We start from the raw sequence: 25515 nt of genomic DNA on the forward strand, positions 1-25515 counted from the left end.
TTATCCATGGTTCTGCTGAGGTTGTTAATGTCTTTTTAAATTGTATAGTGGCTTCTGAACAGGTGAATCTTCTACAAAATTAAAAATCTGAGATACCATCAGGATACCTGGTAAGTGGCTTCTATTAGAAATAGAGGTGATATCTCAGATTTTTAAATGTGTGGTGGATTCACATATTCAGGAGGTTTAAAAAGATTTAGCAACTTAGGCAGAACCATGAAGTATGGTATTTGTCTTTAAGTTGAACAAACCTTGGTGCCAAGTATTTGGCCTCAGTCTTCAGTGGGAGCAGAATGATCCCGATAATTGAAAACTGAATGCAGTACAGCATAAAAACTTTATTTTATTTCAACTCCTGCACCAAAATATCCCCCTGAAATCCTATAATTAGTTAACAACCAAGCATGTAAGTACAGTATCAATTTTACAGTTAGGGTCACACAAGATTGGTTTATTGTCAATGATGCTGAACAGCTAGACTGACCAGCTCAGAACCTCAACTCCAGTGAACACCTGTGGAGCAAATGTAAGCTTTTGCTTTTGCTGTGGCCAAACCTGCCTTCTTGCAAACTGACTGTGTTAGCTATTTTGCAAGGAAAATGGAGGCAAATTCTGGATACCTACTAGAAGTTGATAGAAAATATGTCCAAGAGGATTGAGGCTACTGTACATCCCAAAGTGGCCCTACTATATATCAGGTTTTCAATTAAAAGCCTTTTGCACACTTACTATGTATGTATAATCATCATCAATGGTATAAAAATCTTTTGCTCAGCTTGCAAGCTAAAGCAAAATAAAGTTTTAAGTTTCATTTGAGCCAAAACTTTCTGTAATTCCTGTGTTAATCACCCTTCAACCCTCTATCAGACAGAAAGATCAGGCGACCCTGGCGGAGACCAGCCAGCATATGATGGGCAGCCTGGCTCACCTCCCAGTGATGGTGGCGAGCAATGTAGGGTCGCACTAGGGAGCCCTGCAGCCAAGCAGCCTGAGACACAACAACAGAACAAAACACAATAGTACATAAACCAGACACTACACTTTTCCTGGCTTTTGCAGTAGTTTTGCATTTTATCGCAAAGTACATATGACACAGATATGGGAAACCACTGGAGGCACCTGACCCTAAATACTATGCCACTATGTCAGATGTATAGATCAAATCAAGCATGTGAAAGTTATTTTTTCATTATTATAATGAAAATAATAACTTTCATTATGAATCAAATCACAAGATTGCATTTATTATTATTATGTATGTTTTATTCATAATAATCTATAAACAATGAACAGTACATACAAAATCATATATACAATCCACAGTTATCAACCATCCTTAGAAAAATAGAGCTAAATTTTACATTATGTCTATAAAAATTATATTTTTTATATCTGACATCTATCTATAAAAATAAAGTACTCAGAAGTTTAATGAATATACTTGTGGGTATATTTGTTAAACTACACACAGTATATTCATGTTGTGGGTTTTCTCATTTCAACTCATTAGCATGGGTACAAATAAAAACAAAAGAGAACGATAGATATGTGCTGCATCAGACACTTTTAATCACATATATTCCAACACATTGGAGTGACAGAGAGTACATAATTTAAAAAAGTGTACACAACTTCAAATTGTACATACAACCAATGCAGTCCAATCCAAATTTTATTTTGACTGGACTGCAGCATAGGTGGTACTTTCAGTAATCACCACCTTGCTTCAAGATGGAAAATCAAAATGAAACAATCCCATCAGAAATATCCTTAGACTCCCTCAAATGTACTACAAATTTGATTTGGACCAAACTGTAAACATAAGCTATATGCAGTTATTGCTTATAATTTTACTTGTTTTTCTGTTCTGAGATCATCTTGTTCCAAGATGAACTTCAGAACAGAAGCTCCATTAAGTTTTCTGACTGTCTGAGGCATAATCACAACACATCATTTAACTGTGGCTGATAGAACCTTCATGTCCATGAAAGGCAGACAAGAACCTGATCGAACTGAACCTGAAGTTTTTGTATAGAAAGCATTTAAAAATCACTGAAATTATTAATCTCCCATGTGTTTGGTATATAATTTTTATATACCAAACACATGGTATATAATATAATTAAATATAATATAATTTTTAAAAGTGTTAAATATATATAATAAATTTTATTAATTATATGTTTGTTATATTTTTAAAAATATAATGCTTTTAAAATTAATATTAATACAAAATAAAAATTACTCACCTGTGTTTTTCAAGAGTTTTTAACTTAAGTATTTTTCCACCTTTTTTAAGTTTACACCTATTAGAACAAAAAATAAAATGTATTTAATCTGATATCTGTTTTATTTAATAAATGAACTTCACTGAGTCATACTTAACTGAATCGTACTTCATAAAATTATACTTGAACAAATATCCTTTATGAAAGCCTTCTCAATATTAATTTTATCATTTTTTTTTTTAATTTTTATTAGTGCCATACAGAATATTGTTTCTCATAAACAGATTAAAAATTTATATAGTAAAACCTCATAAACATAACATACAAAAGATGTGTAATTCTCAAAAATTCAGATCTTTTGGAAAATTGTACTAAAAAAGTAATAAATAAAACTCTAGAAATTACTGTGAAGTTCTGCACTTTATACAGTTTATGATTGCTAAAACTATCATAAACTATGAAACACAGGTTTCACAGAATTTACAATTGCTAATGAAAATTATATGAAACTACGGAAAACTATAGCAGTTACTGTATTTCCAGGAAAAAGCATAATAAATTAAAACTATTTCCCTCAATCATACATACACTTTTATCTTAAGACTGTTGTTCTTGTACTTCTTAGTACCTTGTCTTCTGGCAGCACCATGATGAAATGCCAATTTGAATTCAGTTTTTATAGTTTATTTTCAATGTTAATATTTTAATACAGAAATTATGTCTTACCCACAGAAGAAGGAACAGAGATTTCCAAAACATCTTTTATTTATTAACTAGATGCACCCGGCATAACATAGGCCACCTTTCTGATTATGGCGTAAATAGTTTATTCAATGTTTTTAACTCTTATCCCCAATATCTTGCACTGCAATACTCACAGTTGTAACACATATTTCCTATGTCATGCTCTTCCACATTAATTACAGCTTGTTGATTATTCGCATCTGCTACTTCTATTTGATTAGTCCTACGGTGTTTTGCCCATCTTCTCATTTCCAATCTTGCTTCTCTTCAATGTTTTCTGTCCGTCTTCGTAGTTGTAGAGTCTCGTTTCGGTCTCAGTCTATTAGATCTCTCCTCTAATGTTTCATTAGCATTTCTTCTACATTTTCTCAGAGTTCTTACACACTGTTTAGCCATCATTTTTACACTTCTTAAAAACTTAGAACAGTTTATTAAAATTGAAGCCAGATAAAATGAACAGTTAAAATAAACATACATTGATAGCTTTCAGGCATAGCTTGCCTTTCTTCAGTAAAAAAACGTTAGTACAAAAATTAATAAAGAATGTCCGGTATGGTGGTCATGCAAGGTGAACCACATGAACAGGTGCTGGCAACAATTAGCAGTTAGAAAGTTTGGGCAGCATACCTAAGCATTATATATATATATATATATAGATAGATTTTATTATATTAATTTAAATAAAGTTTCAATTTATTATTCTTGTTCAATACCAAATAGTGCATTCTTTCCTAGAATTAGTAGCTCCTGCATTTAACATCATGTTTTTCAACTCCCTTATATTGATTAGTTACTCTCATATGATCTTGAAAAAAAACCTGCTAATTACGCTAGTTTTGAATAACAGCAGCTATTATTATTAGAAGGATGGGAAAATGAGTTTTTTTTTGTTTTTTTTTTGCTCATGTTCCATAAGCTTTCCTTACTTGCACCATGCTAATGATACCAATTACTTGTTAATACATACTATAAAGTCCCTCTGAACTAGACACAAGATAATTAATTACAACAACTTAATATTTCATCAACTGCATAAATACTATAATTATCCTGAAGTATACTTTATTTTTTTCAACATTTTTATTAACAAGCATATCCTGAAGTATAATCATACATCACAATAATGATATACTCAGTGCCTAATTTATTAAAACTGATAATTATACATCCTTTGCAGTCCAATGTCATGGCAGCTGCAATGGTCTGTTTTGATGATTATGAAATTGCTTTATTGCTGTGCTAGCATAATTATTGTACTGCCTTCTATTTATACTTTACATAAACAACGTGAAGAACTATATTAGTGCTCCTTTTCAGTTGTTAACAGCACACAGCAGTTGTTTTTCTTCATTTTAGAAGTCACAGAGTACCTTATACTCTGTGTTAGAAGTAAAGTACTTAGACATGGCATCAACATCTAATAACAGCCTTTCTTATGAAGAAAGTGAGAAATTGTTAGAACTTTCTGATATTCAGAATTTGTCTGAACTAAAGGCATTTTTTAGTGTCAACATGGGACTAAATTAAATTTAAAAAATAAATAAAAGAATACTGGTCTGAAGAATGGACAGACAGAATTCCATTTTGCAAGAATACAGTTAACAGGAAGAGATTTCTGCACATATTTTGAATACTACATCTCTTGTCTACTCACAAAATAGAAAGAAAAGGGAAATAAAAGTAAGGTATCGAATAATCAAAGTAAGAAATTTGAAGTAAGGAAGTGAAAAATATTTTTGGTGACATAAATGGAAAGATTTGTGAATATTTTGTTATAGAAGCCAACAAAAGTGAGCCTTCATGTATTTCTTCTAGCTGACTAAAAGCCTATTACTAAAGTGAGAAGACCATGCTTTTCTTTCACCTCAATGGGAAAAATATTGAGAGTAGTGGATTTCATTTATTCGATGACCAATTTTAAACTATTACCCAACTAGAAGAACTTCATAAACCAAATATATACCTAAGAGGCACTATTATGGGAAACACAAACAGTATTACCAATTACAGATGAAGACTACAAAGAAAACTGAAAAGCACAAAATTATTGGTTTTCTAAAAGAGGATAAAGGGTTAGCATGGAAAGAGAAAAGAACTACATTTAGAAAGCTTTTTGCTTTCTAATAATACTGAAACTGAAGTAACAACAGGAAAAATGAATGAAGAAAGCTTTCAAATTGAAAAGCAGGTCACAATTTTTAAATACACAAAAAATATGGGTGCTGTAGACAGAGCTGATCATAACTCAGCTAGTTATTTGTTCAGTCAAAAATCAACGAAATGGTGGAAGAAGTTTTTATTACTTTAAAAAGTCTCGTTTGCAAATAGTTCCTTAATGAATGTAGCAGCTCCATCTCAAAAGAAACTTTGTTAAAAGCAGTTTTAAAAGAAGTTGTTTGTTCAACTAGTAGCAGATGTTCAAAATAAGAATATTCTTTCTAGAAAGAGTATCTTTCTAGAAAAAGGCTATCAAGTTCAGATGCAGAAAACAGACTGAATGTCGATCCTTATTTTGTGATGGAAAATGAGAATCCAAAATGCAAGAAAGACTATACGGTATGTAGTGATAGAAGTGGTAGAATTAGGAGAAAAAAAAAAAGTGTAGTATTGTGAAACAAGAACTTTAAAACCATAATTGCATAATTTTGGGAGTTCCATGAAATACAATAATTTAAAATGCCTAAAGAGTTTATAAAATATTTTACCATGCAGTTTTAGCAAAATCAAAAATAAATAATTTTTGAACATTTTAAGCTTTTTTTCTTTTTTTTAATAATTATTTTTTAAAATATTTAAAATAAATTAGAATAAATTTTAAATTATTTTATATATTTCAAATTAATATCTTAAAATTTTAAAATAATTCTGGACTGCAAAGGGTTAAGTGCATATTAAGCATGCCACAATATTGCACGAAAATGGCTGATACATCATTTGATTGCAACATGACTCAGGTTATATATCCAAGTAAAAAAAGGAAGTGCTCTAGAGGTCATTGAGAAGTATTATAAACAACAAATTATAAATATCAGTATTAGCCAACAAGCCGTATTACAACCAGTCAGCACAAAAATTGTGGATGAAAAACCAATAGATAATATCGATGAAGAGTGGAGGATTGCCAGGAATTTACCTCTCAACAGATATGCCACCATATGGAAAAATATTGGCAGACATCCAGGCATATGATACAGCAGAAATCATATCTTTAAGGTGCAGCAGTAGAGACCTCAGCATACACTACAACACAACAGGAAGGATTTCCTGGGCAATGGAGCATCAAAACTGGACACAAATTGATGAGAAAAGAGTCTGGTGATATGGTGGCAACATTCTGATGACAAGGTCTGGGTAGTACAAAAACAACATGAAGCCATGAAACAATCATGCAAGACATTAAAATAATCTGTGAACTTGTGCTTCAAGTTTACACATTCCTTTATTCCCATGGACCAACATTTGAGCAAGAAAAAAACAATGCAGAGCAGTTGGCTTACTACAAAATAATGATTTTTGAGAAATATCTATCAGAAAAATTACTGTGACTGAAGTGGATCACCTCTCTGTGAAGAGTGGATAACATACATCCACTCCTCACAGAGAGGTAATCTACTTGGACTGCAGAAATCGTAATGTTTTCCCAATCCATAAAGGCAGACCTAAAGAGGTGATGAAAAACTACAGACAACTGTGTCCGAATACAATAGCTGGTGAGATTATAGAGTCTATGACAACACAATACAAAGGGTACTAGGAAAGTTTTGCAATATGACACAACAATGAATCACAGGAAGCTGCTTGTTGCTGCATGTTGAGACATGTTCATACGTGCATAGTAGCCGCCGCACCAAGTCGATGGGCTCAGTTATTCATTAGTAGTGAGAGTGTAAAGTGCTTGCGATGGCATCGTGGTCACGAAATGAGATAAGGACAGTTTTGCGGTATAATTTCGTGCGTGGTTTAACCATAGACCAGTGCTTAGAAGAAATGACTCTTGCACTAGATGATGATTGTCCACATCGTACAACGATATTCAGGTGGTATAGAGAATTCCAAAGGGGAAATTTCACTCTGGAGGATTCTGAGAGGCCGGGAAGGCCACGAACGTCAGTTACGGAGGAAAACGTTACTGCTGTGAGGAAAATGCTTGACGAAAACAGGCGAGTGACCTACCAACAGATAGAGGATACTTTGGGCCTAAATGCACCAGCAATTCGTTCGATTCTGCAAGATCATTTGCACGTGAAGAAACTTTGTTCTCTCTGGGTGCCGCATCAACTGACTGAAGAGCAGATGACACGACGTGTGACTTGATGCCGGGAGATGTTAAAAAAGTTTGATAAGGGACAATCTCGGTATGTGAACGACATCGTGACAGGTGACGAGACTTGGCTGTACTATTACGATCTGCGGACCAAGGCTCAAAACAAAGTTTGGGTCTTTGATGATGACGACACACCCGTAATTGTCAGAAAATCCCGATCTGTAAAGAAGAAAATGATAGCTGTATTTTTCAAATCGAGTGGAATTGTGGAACGTGTCGTTTTGGACACGCAGAAGACAGTCACAGCTAAGTGGTATACTGAACAATGCCTGCCTAAAGTCATTGGATCTATGAAGAACCTGCGGCCAAAGTCAAGAATGGACACCTGGTACCTCCATCACGATAATGCTCCAGCTCACCGCGCCAAAGCCTGCACCGAATATTTGACCACGACAGGACTGAAACTTCTCGAACACCCTCCCTACAGTCCAGACCTTGATCCCTGCAAATTTGCACTGTTCCCGCGTGTGAAAATGAAGCTAAAAGGGAGGCGGTTTTCCAGTGATGAGGACCTTCTACGGGCTTGGGACAACGAGTGTGCTTTACTCCCTAGTGAAACTTGGCAGAACTGGTTTAAAGATTGGTTTCGGAGGATGGAGAGGTGTATTGAATGTAGAGGAAATTACTTTGAAAAAATTAAATAAACAAAGCTGTATTGCAAAACTTTCCTAGTACCCTTTGTATATCACATTGATAACAATGGATTCCTAAAGGGATCATGGGAGATCCCTGAAGGGGAAGTCTTGCCTTACCAATTCTGGATAATTATTATGATGAGGTTATAAAAATGTTGGATGAAAGAAACAACTCTAACTTTACATTAGCATGGGCACATGATGCAAGAAAGCAAGCTTATATAGCATCATACAAAAAAAAAAAAAAAAAACCCCTTATTTCATCCATCCCCTCACTCCAAATGTTTGTCAAGTTCTGCCTTGAATCTATTTAAGCTATCAACTTCTACAACGACAGATGGAAGTTTGTTCCAGCAATCAACCACCCGCTGGCTAAGGGCAAACTTCCGCACATTTATCCTACAACCGTCTTTCCTCAATTTGAAATTATGCCCTCTCAGGTGATTATTCTGAGCAAGAGGAAGTATCCCATCAGCATTGAGCATGCTCAAACCATTCAAGGCTTTATACACCTCAATCAGATCACCTCGAAGGTGCCTAGTCTCCAGACACTGTAATTTGCAAAACTTAAGCCTTCCTTCGTAAGAGCAACCCTTTGTTCTGTTCACTAATCTTGTTGCCCTTCTCTGTACTTGTTACAACAGCTCTACATCCTTCTTAAAATGAGGCCTCCAGACCAGTATACAGTACTCAAGGTGTGGCCTGACCATTGCCTTATACAAGAGGATAATCACCTCCTTATCCCTGCTAGAAAAATTTCTGTATATCATTGACAAGACACCACGAGCTACTTTTGCAGACCATCTGCACAACTCAGAAAACTTCATATCCGCCTGCACAATAACCCCCAGGTCCTTTTCATTCTCTACCACTGTCAGTTTGGTACCACAGAGTTTATACGTTACTCTGAGTTTACTGCTTCCAATATGTAGTACTTTTCATTTGTCAATTTTAAACTTCATTTGCCACCTCTCAGCCCATCTGCTCAACTTTTCTAGATCCTGTTGCAGCATTGTACTGTCATTAGTGTCATTAACAACCCTGCCAACCTTCGTATCGTCTGCAAATTACGACATTAAGTCTGATATATCTTCATCAATATCATTTATAAATACAGAAAACAACAATGGACCCAACACTGAGCCCTGAGGGACTCCACTAATAACATTAGTCCACGAAGAGCAGTGTCCATTGATTAACACTCTGTCATCTCCCACTCAACCATCCCTTTATCAATTGCAGCAATTTGCCTCCAATGCCACACTGCTCCAATTTGTGCAGCAGTCTTCCATGTGCAACAGTATCAAAGGCCTTTCTAAGATCCAAATATATGATATCAAAGTATTCTTTGCATCCAGTTCCTTTGTGACTACATCATAGTATCCGATAAAATTAGTCAGACAAGACTTCCCCTTAACAAACCCATGCTGTGTCCGAGCTATAACTGAAGTCTTGTCTAGATTATTCTGCAATGCATCTTTAACCAGTGCCTCCATTAATTTCCCTGGAACAGAAGTTAAACTCACAGGTCTATAATTACTTGTGTCAGCCTTTGATCCTCCTTTGTGGATTGGGGTCGCATTTGCACATCTCCAGTGCATGGGTACCTCCCATAATTATGGCGAAGGGTTTGCTTACTTCCTTTGCTGCCTCTTTTAATGTAACTGGATAGATTCCATCCATCCCAGGTGACTTTCTTATGTTTATCTTCAACAATTTCTCCTCCACTTTACTCTCAGTTATTACAAGATTATCTAGCATACTGCCAGAGTTGAATACACTTCTGGCATTCCCCTCCCTGAATAGCTCCTCATGTGTGAATGTCGATGCAAAATATTAATTTAGTTTGTTAGCTACCTGAGCAGGATCATCAACAGTTGAACCATCGATATCAAGTGGACCAATCTGATTCATCCCCTTCCTTCTAGAGTTTACATAAGTAAAGAACTCTTTGTTGTTTTTCTTTGCATTCTTTTCCAAAGATTTTTCGTAATCTGCCTTCGCCTGCCTAAACTCCTTTGTAACTTGGTTACAGACCAGCTTATATCTATCATAGGCTTCTGTGTCACATGTTAATTTACATGTATCCCATGCATTTTTCTTCTCTGTCACATGTCTAATTAGTTCAACTGACATCCATTTGTTGTTGTTTGGTTTTAGGAGCATTTAGCAACTGAGGCCATATTGCTCCGGGGATATGCGGTGGTAATTCCCTGACCTTTCCACATCCTCCATATTTGGTGGTCACGGGCTCGAACCCCGGTCTAATCAAGAAGCGTGTGCTACGCAGCAGTGCTGCTCCTGCCCACCTGGCTATGGAGGCACCCATTTAGGCCTAAATCTTGAACAATATTTCATTATTGGTATGAAAAGCCTAGTAGCTTCCAAGGTTAATTCTTTGAATGCTTCCCATTTTGGATTTGCTGTTGGTAACATTATCAGTTGGTCCCACTGTATAGAATTTAAATACAGTCTCAGACCACCGTAGTCACCTTTAAGAAAGCATAAACCCTTCCCTTTACACTTGATGGTAGTTACCTCTTTAAGTAAATCCCACTTGAGCACACTGTGATCACTGCCACCTAGTGGTTCCTTTATCTGCAGATTCTTGATGCATGAAGAATCACTACTGATAATCAGATCAAGAGTATTACTCCCTATCAACCAATGAAGAAAGGCTTAAGTTGTGCAAATTACAGTGTCTGGAGACTAGGCACCTGCAAGGCGATCTGATTTTGGTGTATAAAGCACTGAATGGTTTGAGCATGCTCAATGCTGATGGGATTCTTCCTCCTGCTCAGAATAATCACCTAAGAGGGCATAAATTAAAATTTAGGAAAGACAGATACATGATAGATGTGCAGAAGTTTGCCTTTAGCCAGTGAGTAGTTGGTTGGTGGAACAGACTTCCATCCCTTGTTGTGGAAGTTGATAGCCTAAATAAATTTAAGGCTGAGCTGGACCGGTATTTGGAACGAATGGAGGGGTGAAATGGGAGTGGTTTTTTTTTTTTTTTGGCTGATGCTGCATAAGCTTGCTTTCTTGCATCATATGCCTCTACTAATGCTAATGAAAGGAATGCAATACAATTCAAAAGCAAGATACCATAAGACAAGTAGTTTAAAATGTAAGGCTAGGTGGCACATTTTAAACTACCTGACTTGTCTTTTGGCATCATTCTTTGAAATTGTACTGCATTTCTTTCATTCTGGTATTAAAAACAAATGACTGCCCTATTGTTATAAACTTGAGATTAAAAGTTGCAGTAGTTCTTAGAGCACTGAAATTCATATTTCTGTAAGTTTTCAAACTGAGTGTTGATTTCAGCAATGCCTTGGAAAAAAATAATAATGTTAAGCCCTTTCATTTATTCACAAGTTAATTCTAAACAGTACTAATGCATGTTATACAATGTTATTGCATATTACATGAGAAAAGTATAAATATTATTAATTAAAATAACTTTTTTAAATTGTCTCAATGCTTACCCAGCCAAATAAACACCTGAAGATTCTTGAGATGTTGTTGAAGACTGAGAACTACCATGGTAATTAGCACTAAAATGTTTCAGAAGGGGCTTTTTCCTATGGCCCTTCTTATGTTTTGAACGGTCATAGACTGGATGTCGAATTTTGAGAAATATATGATGTTTGTCGTGAATACCAGGTAAGCTTTCACATTTTTCACAGAGATCATAATTTACACAGTTTCTAAATAATAAAAAGAGAGGAAGAAAAGAATTACTCAATATTTAATTCATATGTATATATATGTGAAATGCCTAATATAGAACTGAGTTTAAACAAGAAGTGTCAGTTGATAAAAAAAAAAAAAAAAAAAAATTTCTGTTTATACTCCGGCACGACAACCAAGTCAGTAGAGTTTACAATAAATCGTCAATACAAATATCTATCGTATTTAGTGGTCACGGGTTTGAACCGCGGTCTACTCAAGGAACGCGTGCTATGCACTCTCGCTCCTGACCACTGGGCTACGTCAGGCCTAGTTGATAGATAAAAATAAGGATGATATGACAGATTCACCTGAATGCACAAAGCAGCAGCAAAGGATGCAAAAATATACGTATGCATGTGGGAATTAACAGGTCTGATAATAGTGCAAGGTTGGAAGTGAAATTTACCCAAAATGCAAAAAACTAATAGGGGAAGGATAATAAAAATCGAAAAAGATGTAGTAGTGAAAAAGAAAGAATGTGAATATTCTATGTGTTATAATGAATTAAGAGAATTAAAGGCTGAATTGAAAAGCCAATTAAAGAGGAGGGAGCTGTAAAGTAAAATAATTAATGCAAAGTAATTAAACCAACAAAAGGAGAACAACCCAGCATCAGAAATGGGTGGGTAAATTTAACTATAAGTTGAAAAAGGGGGGGGGGGAACAAATATCCAAAAATCTGATGTTAGCTAAAGTGAATATTGATACATGGTCAGGTATTTCATCAGGGGACTACACCTGACCATGTATCAAGAACTGTGTTTCTATACTTGTCCATATAAGTTGAAGAGAAGCAAATTAAAGAATAAAACTAGGTAGGCTAAAGTAGCATTACTCTTTGGGACTACCTTGTCCATATTCTGAAAGAGTAATGCTGCTTTATCCCACCTAATTTTATTCTTTAATTTGCTTCTCTTCCACTTATATGGACAAGTATAGAAATGCAGTTTCTGATACAATACCTGACCATGTATGAATATTCACTTTAGCTAACATCAGATTTTTGCATATTTGCTTCGCCCTTTTTTTGACTTATAGCTAAATTTACCCACCCATTTCTGATGCTATCTTGTTCTCCTTTTGTTGGTTTAATTACTTCGCATTAATTATTTTACTTTACAGCTCCCTCCTCTTTAACTGACTTTTCAATTCAAGCAAATATCCAAAAATCTGATGTTAGCTAAAGTGAATATTGATACATGGTCAGGTATTTCATCAGGAGACTACACCTGACCATGTATCTGTATTTTGGTCCTTGAGGTTGTCACAGACATTCTCTCAGACATGCCAGACAAGCTGTACTTGCTACCTGGGAGTCTAAAACGCTGATGGAACTGATATTCGGGTGACACTCAAGTCAAGTGGACCCAATTTCGGCGAAGTACCGACAGTCTGTGACAGCCAAATCCTCTGCTTGCACCTTCACGATGGTGGGACTGTTAGTAATCCTGGGTATAACCTCCACGCACAAGTACATGGTGGGTGACTACCCAGGTGTGAACCAATGTAAGCAGGGATCGAGGTGTGGCGCCCACACCACATGGAGGAACGCCGCCCCTCTATGTTACAAGGCAGTACTAGGTGGTAGATGACTCTCATCAACCGGTGAAATACCACCACTTTGCTTATTGGAGGCTTGAAGTGGTGGAACCCATGTTTAGTCTCTAGAGCTAAGTTCCAGTCAACCCTTCCCTATCTCTTCCATCATGCAGTATGATTGATGACTTTTGAGGTTATGATGAATGTCGTGGAGAAATCCAATATTCATTACATTTCGAGGGTACAGCTCTAAAACGGTGTTCGCAGGCCGGCCACTAGTTAGTACACCGGACCGAACCTATTGGTAACTCTCTAGGAGGCTTCCGGATCAGCTAGTGACTGGAGGGACTCCGAGTAGTGTGCATGCGGGAAGCATTGTTGAGGCCACATTATGTCAAGGATCTCGGTATATTCTTACCATGCGTACGCCATATCCAAAAATTTCATTACTTCATACAGCATGTCCCACCCACTTTTTCTTACTATTGAATACACCATGAATTGTCAAACTAATAGAGCAAGCTTATCTGCGAAAAGATCTAAACCTCCCAAGCACTTCCTAATTCATTTCACAAATATACGTGGTCTCAATTCTAATCTCAACGATGTCCATTTCCACTTGCAGTCTGCCAAATCCCATGTACTTTTTCTGACAGAATCTCAGTTATCAGTTGATTCAACTACTGCTCATCTCAGATGCCCAAATTATTCGCTGTATGATTCCTTTCGCCTCAAAGGTGGTACTTGTGCATATGTCCGTTCTGATATTCCGTCAGAGACTTGGCAATTTGGAATCTCCTCTCTTTGATCTTCTCTGGCTTAAAATCTCTCTACCTCATTGTGTCAAATTCATCTGTTGTCTCTACCGTTCTCCCAACTCCACTAATCACTTGGAGCTCTTTGACTTCCTCTCTTTGCAACTTGACTTTCTCCAGTCCAACTTTCCCTAACAGTGAGGTAATTTTCCTTGGTGATTTTAATGTTCACAACTCCAGTTGGCTTCCGTTTTCTAGTCACACCGACCCAGCAGGTCGAGATGCTCAGGCTTTTGCAATTACTAATGACATAGCACAGATTGTTCATTTACCTACAAGAATACCGGACAATCCTAATCATACAGCCAATACGCTTGATCTTTTTCTCACAAGCAATCCTTCTCAGTACACGGTCGAAGTGAGAGGTCCGTTAGGCACTTCAGATCACAACTTGGTGATTGTCTCTTCTCCAATGGAACCTTTATCTCATGGCTATTCCCAACCTCGTGTTGTTTGGCATTACAAAATTGCAAAATGGGATGACCTGCAAGACTTCTTTTCTTCTTTTCCTTGGTCGGATTACTGTTTCAAAACTTCTGATGTCAACGTTTGCTCAGATCGTGTCAGTGAAATTTTTCTTGCAGGAATGGAATCCTTTATCCCACACTCCACTTTAAAATCTCGTCCTTTATCTAAACCTTGGTTTTCCAATATAAATGTGCTAAGGCTGTTCAAGAGAAGAATGTTGCATATCGTAATTGGCTTGTTCTAATTCTTCAGTTTCATTTTCTGCCTACACCAAAGCTCGCAACAATTGTAAAGCAGTTATTAATCAGTCCAAACTAGAGTTTGAACAGGCTAAGAGTAGAAAACTTGCTTCTTGCCCTAATGGTAGCCGAGCATTCTGGTCTCTTGCCAAAGCTATTGGCCACAACTTTTGCCCATCTCTGCTCCCACCTCTGTCCAAACCAGATGGTTCTTTTGTCACTTCAGCCAAGGATAAAGCTGACCTGCTAGCATCCCATTTTTCTTCCAGCTCATGTATTAATGATCTTGATAAAACACCTCCCACCATTCCCAACACGCTCCATTCAATGCCTCCTGTGGTCTTCCGTCAAAAGGTATTAGAAGGATTTTGATGAATCTTGATGCTAAGAAAGCTCCAGGTCCTGATGATATTTCTCCACTAGTTCTCAAAAACTGTGCTCCTGAATTTACTCCTATTCTTTGCCGCCTTTTTTCACTTTCTTATTCCAAAGGTGTTTTTCCTTCTGCTTGGAAATTTGCTCATATCCAGCCAGTTCCTAAAAAGAGTGACAAATCACTCCCATCCAATTATCATCCCATTGCAATTACTTCTACTTTTTCTAAAGTAATGGAGAAATCAGTTAACCGCCAACTCTTAAACTACCTAGAAACCTTCTGTCTGATCAACAATCGCCAGTATGGATTCCGTCAGTGTCGATCCACTGGTGATATTCTGGCTTATGTTACCCATTTATGGACTAATTCAATGGAAAGGTTCGGTGAAACACAAGTAGTTGCTCTTGTCATCTCAAAGGCTTTTGATCGTGTTTGGCATAAAGGTCTTCTAAACAAGCTTCCATCTTATGGTTTGCCAACTGTTTTTAGTAATTGGTTATCCAGTTTTCTCTCTGATCGCTGCTCACTGAGGGTGATGGCAGATGGCTCTCTGTCTTCTAACTTCTCCACTAATGCCGGTGTCCCCCAATCTTTTCCTCTTGTATATTAATGACCTTCTTCCATTGACTGGAAATGCTATCCATAGTTTTGCTGATGATAGCACATTGCATTCCACTTTCCATTTTGAGAAACCTTGTCCTGCTCAATCAGCTTCAACTTCTCGAAAATCTGCTACCAATTCCTTAAATGCCGATCTTCAGGTATTTCTCCAGTGGGGCAAAGACAACTTAGTTGATTTCAACCCTTCTAAAACTCAGTCTTGTCTTATATCTCGCAAAAAGGATTCTTCTGCTCCTATACTTATCTTTAGTGACACTCTGATTTCTAGGCGAAAAAATGATATATCTCTTTTGGGGATTACCCTGACTTCTAATCTATCTTGGCACAAGCACATTACAAATATTGCTTCCTCTGCATCTAAAAAACTTGGTTTTCTCTTTCGCTCTCGGCGTTACTTTTCTTCCAAACAGCTGCTCATTCTGTATAAATCGCAAATCCACCCTGCCATGGAATATTGTTCCCACATCTGGGGTGGTGCCCCCAAAACCTCTCTCAGGCTTCTTGATTCCATTCAGAAGAGGGTAGTTAGGTTAATTAATGATTGATCTCTAACAGAGTCTCTCCACTCGCTTTCTCATATACGTACTGTTTCTGCTGCATGCCTCTTCTACAGATACTTCCATGGGCACTGTTCTTCTGAATTGGCTTCTATAATTCCCGCTCCCTCTTTCAAAACAGTCCGAACACGTGCCGCCACCAGCCAACATCCATTTATTGTCCAACTTCAAACTCACAGAACCAACTTTTCATCTTCCTTGTTTATTCATTCAACTGCTGTTTTCTGGAACAACCTTCCTTCATATGTATTTCCTGAAAATTACAATCTACAGAAGTTCAAGTCCAATGTCAACAAATATCTTCTTTCGTCTTCTCAACCTCCAACCCAAGCACAGTACTAAGTACTATAGGTTCTAATACCTCTCGTGTTTGGGGTTCACATAAAAAAAAAAAAAAATTTCAGCCTTTAATTCTCTTAATTCATTACAACATATAGGATATTCACATTCTTTCTTTCTTTTTCACTATTACATCATTTCCAATTTCTACTATTCTTTTCCCTATTTGTTTTTGGTATTTTGTGTAAATTTCACTTCCATCCTTGCACTATTATCAGACCCATTAATTCCTACATGCATATATATACATATACACACACACAAATCATTATTTAATTCAATAGATACAGTATAAAATGGTACCTATCATGACAAATTAAAATTTAAAAACAAAATTGGCAGTGAATATCTGCAACTTACAAAACGAATCCTATCAGCCTCTATATAAAGCAAAGTTAATAATAATCATAATTCCATATTTACATAATACAAATTATGGGGCTTGCACCTCTCAATATATGCCATCAATAACAACCAAAACTATCTGTTTTGTACTTAAACCTATGATTCATACTATATTTAGTATATCATAAAAATGGTTAAGCTGGCATACAATTAGCAGATACAGATAGTTTTGGTTGTTATTGATGGCATATATTGAGAGGTGCTAGCCCCATGAAGACGTGCCTTTCAATGTAAGCCTTATTCAATAATAACTGATAAATTTTGTATTTTGCAGTATTTTTTGGTATTTTTGGTTTTTTAGATTTAAAATTTTATAATTTGTATTATGTAAATATGGAATTATTATGATTATTATTAACTTTGCTTTATACAGAGGCTGATAGGGTCCTTTGTAAGTTGCAGATAGTCACTGCCAATTTTGTTTTTAAATTTTAATTTGTCGTGATAGGTATCATTTTATGCTATATCTATTGAATAAAATAATGATTTGTATATTCTCAGGCAAATGTGATGTTAAATCGTTTCTGATTTAACATCACATTTATCGTGTGTGTATATATATATATATATATATATATATATATATATATATATACACACAAGGTCCAATCACATTATTATGACCACCTGCCTAGTATCCAGAATATGCACCTTTTGCAGCATGCACTGCAGCCAGCTGCCGTGGAAGGGACTCAATAAGTCTGCAGAAGGTTGCTAAGGGTACCTGTGACCATGCAGACTGCAGTGCACACCGGAGTTCCTGTAGGTTCCTTGGTGGAGGATCCATCCGTCTGATGTGCCGATTGAGGTTGTCCCATAGATTTTCAATTGGGTTAAGATTCGTGGAATTCGGTGGCCAAGGGAGTCTTCGTTGTGCTTCTCAAACCACTCGGGGACAATTCTGGTAACATGGCATGACGCACTGTCTTGCTGATAGATACCATCACCCCCAGGGAACATGGTCAACATGTATGAGTGTATTTGATTGGCGACGATCAATAGGTAACGGGGTAATCAGTACGTAATTTGCATTCAGGGTGCCCTCCAGAGGTATCAGCAGACCCAAGCCATGCCATGAAAACATTCCCCAGACCATAACGCTGCCCCCACCAGCCTGCCTTCTGCTAAACAATCGTGTCCAGGTGTTTGTTCTCGGAGGTTTCATGCCCAATACGCCACGGTCCATCCACTCAGTGGAGCAGAAACCGTGACTCATCGGAGAAGGCCACCCGTTGCCACTCGGCCAGGGTCCAGTGTCAGTATTGCTGTGCAAACTGACACCGTTGTTTGCAATGAATGGTTGTCAGCATGGGTACTGTCACCAAGCGTCTGCTCTGGAGCCCAATGTGCAACAGGGTTCACTGCACTGCACTGTTGTGTTGGAGACCTTTCTGGTGGCCCCATGGTTCAGCCAGTTGAGCAACAGTAGCATGCCGATCGGTCCTGACCAACTATTTCAGCCAACGTTCACCTCTGGGATCAATGATGCATGGGGCTCCACAGTTGGCACGTTGAGTCATCAAAACTGTCCCATTTGTCCAGTCTTGATACACTTTCACCACTGCAGCACGTGAGCATTTCACAGAGTCTGCTGTTTTGGAAATGCTGGCACTCCTGGCCCTATAGCCGATGATCACGCCTTTTCCAGGTCTGATAGGTCGCATGCTTTGCCCATGACTGAGGCTGTTACTGTGTTCATTAGATGCCGAACATAAAGCCTTATATGCTTGCGGTGTGTGAACTTGACACATGTGCTGTATGATTTGCTAGGCATGTGTGATGTCTGCATTGGGGGGGTGGTCATAATATTGTGACTGGACTCTGTGTGTGTGTGTGTGTGTGTGTGTGTGTGTGTGTGTGTGTGTGTGTGTGTGTGTGTGTGTGTGTGTGTTTATTATTTTTTTCAAGTTAATATCCTTAAATTCTGATGTAATATTAATTCTTTAATATGTAGGACCATTTAAAGATAATTCAATCAATGGAAAAGCCTATTTATAAATACCAATCTTATGCACAGTGTGTTAGCAACAAGTTAATGTTTATTTCAGATTTTAAACTAACAATAACATTATACCTTGATTACACTGCTGATACAGTGATGTTATAAAAAATGATCCTGTAAATGATTTTTAGAAATGTAAAAATTATGCCACAAACAAACGTTTATGATATCACTCATCACTAAGATTTCACAGTACATGAAGGAATAGTTAGTAGTTTTAACAATTAGCAGGAATTTTTCTGTAAAATATAGATGCCTTTTATGCAATAATACAACACAGAAACAGTGAATGTTTTACTTAAAAAGAAAAAAAAAGTAACACGTTTTAAAAACAGAACTCCTTTTATGAAGAAAAGTTACCTACACAAAACTATTACAAAACATTTTTTCCACTTAAAAATTAAGTTTAATTTCATTTTGTATCTCTTTTGTAACAATATATTTTTGCCTGTTATCATAGTGAAGGAGAAAACAATAAAAAAAGTTTTTGTTTAGACCCAGTACTCTTCAAAACGGCCATTACTTTATAATTGCTGCAATTAATATATAGAATTACCTGCAATATAGAATTACCAATGTAAGAACCTGAAAAAGTCATGTGCTAAAAAGCAACCTAATTTTTTTTTCTGCACTCAGCTCAGAGACATTAGAACTTTCAGATGCTTCACTTTTGCCTTCTTATGAAGCACATTGTTTTTTCAAAATATAAAATGACTAAAATAACCAAGTATTTCAAAATTCCAAAATATCAAAAAATCAAAGTATTTCTAAAATATCCTTCTTTTCTGTTTTAATTTTGCCCTTATCATTTTTAATTACCGTAGTTAAGATTTTTCCTTGTGTTTAAGATTTTTAACTAAATGCTAAAATTCATGTCATAGATATCTTTTCACATATCTCTTTTACAGCTCTCTCAAATTTTTGCTATTTTTTCATCAAAAATCATGTTAGCATCAGGAAATGTTATTTAACTTTTGAGCAAGGTTTCTATATTGAATGGTTGTTGGTAAACCTGAGAGCTTTCTCATTTTTGTCTAATACTTTTATTTTTAGCCCTAATTACAATTTTTAATTTGTTCAATACCACCTCCAATCTCAAATCATCTATATCAGTGTTTCTCAAACTGTTTTTCAGACATGAATAATTTTTATATTTGAGATGAAAATCATGGACCACTTCATGATTTTCATGAAGTGGTCCATGATTTTGAACATCAGTTGAGGTAGAGGCCATAGACCACAAAAAATGAAAAACTATACATGGAAATATATTAACAACTATTTCTTAAATATGATGATATGAACTCATACTTAACATATATACAAGTAGTATACATTAGGTCATACTTGTATCTCCACTGTTAATGGGATTGTTGCCTACCACAAAAAAAAAGTTTTTTTGTCTAGTGGTACCATGGATCTTTCTTAAGTTATGCAGCCCACAAGTGGTCAGCAGACTACAGACTGAGAAACACTGTTCTATATGCTCTATCTTCATCTACTTGAAGATTCCTTCTATAATGATATTATTCTTTTCTTGTCATGCTTTTTGCTTATTATAATTTTCTTGTAATGTATTTAATATACACTTTTCATTAAAACTGTGATATGCTTATAATTAAGAGTGAATGCCTTGCACAAAACTCTAGCAGCCTTTTATCATTATTATTATTAATTTATTTTTGTCTCCTAATTTTCCTAAAATATCTCTGTAGATGTCATTGTCATTTCCTACATGTCTATTTAATCTTCAACCAATGTTAATCTTTCTTTGTCATTAGTTTCTATTGCTATTTCTAGGATATTCATCAATGTCTTCTAATAACATTAAAAAAACACTATACAGAAATGTAATTTAAATCACTTACCCACATTTATACCTTATACCATGAATAGGTTGCTCACAATTATCACAAATTATTCCAATGTGTACTGGTTTATCTAAACAAGAAAAAATAATAATAATAAGCAAAAGCACTGTAAAGTGCACTGAAAGTATCACAAAACAACCTTTCATTTGTTTTAATATAACTAACAGTTTCTGGATGATGATGATGTAGACACCAATTACTGATTAAAAACAATACAAGAAACCTTACATTAATAACAAAAATCATGCTTATTAAGTACATCAATATTTTAAAGGCATTTGTCCTTTCCTTGAAGTAGCTAACAGAGATACAATCACGCCTTTATACTAAATACTCATGATCATAACATCATACAGCTACCTAGATGGAACCAAGAAAGGCAAAAATAAAGGAAAGTAAAAACTTGCCAGTCAGAGATGAGAACTGAAGATGCCAAACAAATGAGAGAGAAGAAAACAACTAAAGCTTCTCCCTTGCTCTCTCTTCAAGTACCCACATGAAAGTCTTGTGCTAAGTTGTACAAGGCAAAAGTGAACATTTCTACTATTTAAGAGGATGAGTGTTGATAAAGTTACTCTCATATATACAAAATGCAAAAAACAGGGAAAGCAATCCATATCACGTAACTAATACAAAAAATGTCATGTTGTCACAGTAGTTAAACTGACCCATAAGAACATGGGATGGTAAATAAAGCCGTAGAAAGATGCTATACACCTCTGTATACAGAACAATGGTCATAAAGTTACACAAACTCATCCTAATTATTTGTACTTTAAGTCATTATGACATTCCACATCTGAACATGCATTTATAGCTAAACAAAACTTTTGTTCAAAATCATTGAAAGACAAAGTGAATAAAAATAATTCACACACATTGGGGGAACTGAAAGCTAATACACAGAATGAATTTGTGAACACAGTCATTTAACATTACAAAAACATGATACCAATAACTAATGTTATTGGATATCATGAGAATAGTGTATGTTTGTATTCAAGAAGGTGGGCAATTTCAACATTATAATTAATTGATTACATAATCAAATGATAAATTAATACAGTTTAATTACTGATATTTAGGTTGCACAAATTTTGAATTGCCCTGATTATAACTAAGACATCAAAAAAATAAATAAATAAATAAAAAAGAAAGAAACAGAACCAAAATAAATTCAAGGAGGCAAACAAACTCATCAGCAACTTTCTGAACCATTCTTTAGTTTGGCCAAGGCTGAAAAAAAGCCTCATACAACTGGCTATTTAGTTATAACTAGACTGCCCAATCTGATTAGTAATTATGATGCAGTAACAAAGGAACTGGATGCAAAAAATAATTTTGAATCATATAAAAAATGAAAACGGTACTCACCTTGTATAAAACTGCAATAAATTTATTGGTAGATGGTGGCTAAATTTAGGTTGGAAGAAGCATTAAAAAGAACTAAGGCAGGGAATGGGGTGAAAATATTTTAAACAGATTTTAAAATGAGTGCAAGGAAGTAGAAATGCAGATCTCCAATCCTTGGTTGTCATAAAGAGGTTAAAGGACGCGAATGAAAAAATGAAATAAAGAGAAGACTGGTGGTGCCAATAGTCGTTACGAGGAACTTTCGTTGAATAAACCGTCATCAGTTGGCAAATGGGAGAGAAGTGAGCGCGTGTTGTATTTAAAGTTTATCTATACTCTTGTGATGCTCATTTTTACACGTGGGAACTTTAGTCGCGAGAGGTTCTAAGCCGCTGAGAGGTTGAAGGGAAGTTTAGCGTTAATAATGTTGAGATCGGAATGGTGTCGGTACCATTCGATGGTGAGGGCTTCATATTGAAGAATTCTGTAGCTCGATCTAAGTTTAATAATAGTGATGGCAGAGTCAACGAGGGGGGTGTGATTGTGGGTTTGAGCATGGGTTGTTAACTCAGTGCAGGATTGACTTGTCCTGAAACTGTTGAAGTGGTAGTATGCGTGGGTATTGGAAGTTGTGGAGGAACCGAATTTGGTGGTAGTGCTGCCAATGTAACAGGTGTCACAGTTTGGTTGGCATTTTATGAGATATATTATATTATTGAGATCAATTATGGGATATTTGTGTGTATCTTTATAAGAATTAAATAGGGAACCTAGTTTATTGTAAGTGGAGAAGGTGAGGGAGATGTCGGTATCTCTGAATGTACGTCGGAATTGTGCTGCGAGTTCACTATGGTAAAGGGAGAACTATGCGAGTATTTGTCTTGTTACTGTGTCTGGTGGGGTTATTAATACTGTTTTTAAAGGTGAATATTGTGTGTTGGATGAGTTGAGGGGGGTAGCTCCTGGCTATGAATTTATCAGTAAGGTATTGAAGTTCATTGTGTAGATCGTTTTGTGAAGAGCTGAATTTGATAGCGTTGTAGATTTGGTTGTGTAGGACGGCTTTTTTGGTACTAAGGGGATGATGTGAAGTGAAATGTAGATATTTGCCGGTGTGCGTGTTTTTTCTAAAAATCTTGGTATTAAATCTAGGTTCCCTATTTAATTCTTATAAAGATACACACAAATATCCCATCAATGATCTCAATAATATAATATATCTCATAAATTTTTTTTTTTTTTTTATGAAAACCCCAAACACGAAAGGTATCAAAACCTATAGTACTTACTACCGTGCATGGGTTGAAGGAGAAGTATGGGGGGAGGGGGATGCCGGAAAACTTTGCTCTAGAGACTAAACATGGGTTTCACCACTTCAAGCCTCCAATAAGCAAAGTGGTGGTATTTCACCGGTTAAAAGTCATCTACCACCTGTAATGCCAACCAAACTGCGACACCTGTTACATCGGCAGCACTACCACCAAATTCGGTTCCTCCACAACTTCCAATACCCGCGCATACTACCACTTCAACAGTTTCAGGACAAGTCAATCCTGCACTGAGTTAACAACCCATGCTCAAACCCACAATCACACCCCCCTCGTTGACTCTGCCATCTATTATTAAACTTAGATCGAGCTACAGAATTCTTCAATATGAAGCCCTCACCATCGAATGGTACTGACACCATTCCGATCTCAACGTTATTAACGCTAAACTTCCCTTCAACCTCTCACTGGCTTGGAATCTCTCGCGGCTAAAGTTCCCACGTGTCAAAAAGAGCATCACGAGAGTATAGATAAACTTTAAATACAACACGCGCTCACTTCTCTCCCATTTGCCAACTGATGATGGTTTATTCAACGAAAGTCTCTCGTAACGACTATTGGCACCACTGGTCTTCTCTTTTTTTCATTTGCGTCCTTTAACCTCTTTATGGCAACCAAGGATTGGAGATCTGCATTTCTACTTCCTTGCGCTCATTTTAAAATCTGTTTAAAATATTTTCACCCCATTCCCCACCTTAGTTCTTTTTAATGCTTCTTCCAACCTAAATTTAGCCACCATCTACCAATAAATTTATTGCAGATTTATACAAGGTGAGTACCGTTTTCTAAGCATTTGCTATTCATTTTTTAGTCAGATTTATTACAGTATTATAAGATTACTATAATTTCGCTATTTTGAATCATATATATTTAGGTTTCATAAAAGCTTTTGATATTGCTGTACACAAAAGACTGCTGCGCAAATTAGAGCAGTGTGGCATTAAAAAAAGTTACTACTATGGATAAAGGGATGATTGAGTGGAAGAAGAGAGACTGGTTATGGATGGAAACTGGTTTTACTGGACTAATGTTATTAGTAGAATTCCCATGGGTACAGTGTTGAGCCGATTATTGTTTTCTATATTTATTAATGATTTTGATAAAGGTATATCAAGCTTAATGTCCAAGTTTGCAGATGATACAAAAGTAGGCAGGGTATTTATTGACAGTAATGACAGTATGCTACTGCAACAGGATCTAGAAAAGTTATGCAGATGGACTGAGAAATGGCAACTAAAGTTTAACAGTAGCAAATGGAAAGTACTGTGTATGGGTAGAAGTAATCCCAGATTAACATACCAACTGTGCAATACCGCATTCAGGATAGAGAGATTGAAAAAGAGATGGGGTAATTGTGCAATTAGATATAATATTCTCTGAACAGCACAGACAGGCTGTCATGATAGCTCATGGGGTTTAATCAATGATATGCAAGAATTTTGCCAGAAGGGATAAGAAGGTGATTATCCCATTATATAAGGCAACAATCGGATCACATCTTGTGTACAGGAACTCCCCGACTTACTTAAGAGTTGCGTTCTGCGGAACATTACGTAAGTCGGAATTTCCCCCATGCTTGTGCAGCACTCGCAACTGTGCTCGCTGAATTGATTGAATCAAAAAAGAAATGTTTGATGAACATGTAAACAGAATTATTTATTGTATTTATTCAATTTTTTTATCTCATGCACAGGAAAAATTACAAAAGCGTAGAATTAAAAAAAATTTCAAAATTATAAAATTACAAAAAAGAGAGGAGATAGGCATAACGTCAGTAAGTTTTACCTCCAGAGCATCATTGCCAAAATCAATGTCTTCAGCTGATAAGTACGCCACTGCAGAGGTTGAGGGATGTGGAGATTTAGAAGGGGTCAGCCGCCAAACCTTATGAAAGAACATAATAAAGGATGACTGGATGGTAGCTTTTTTCTTTTCG

General features: G+C 36.2%; 1 protein-coding gene across 3 annotated transcripts in view; it reads right to left on the reverse strand.

The window, feature by feature from the left end:
* Window positions 1–25515, reverse strand: part of LOC150082208 (uncharacterized) — a 285622-nt gene that overhangs the window by 151641 nt on the left and 108466 nt on the right. For all 3 annotated transcript variants that reach the window (XM_090379171.1, XM_090379172.1, XM_090379169.1), the window contains exons 6-8: window positions 20896–20968; window positions 11420–11641; window positions 2250–2306 (exon numbers count right to left, since the gene is read on the reverse strand). In XM_090379171.1, coding sequence (XP_090235297.1) covers window positions 2250–2306; window positions 11420–11641; window positions 20896–20968 — 352 coding nt within the window. The remainder of the gene's footprint in view (window positions 1–2249; window positions 2307–11419; window positions 11642–20895; window positions 20969–25515) is intronic.

This window comes from Mastigoproctus giganteus, chromosome 8 (assembly GCF_048544385.1).
Source record: "Mastigoproctus giganteus isolate SK-2022 chromosome 8, ASM4854438v1, whole genome shotgun sequence".
Lineage (NCBI taxonomy): Eukaryota > Metazoa > Arthropoda > Arachnida > Uropygi > Thelyphonidae > Mastigoproctus > Mastigoproctus giganteus.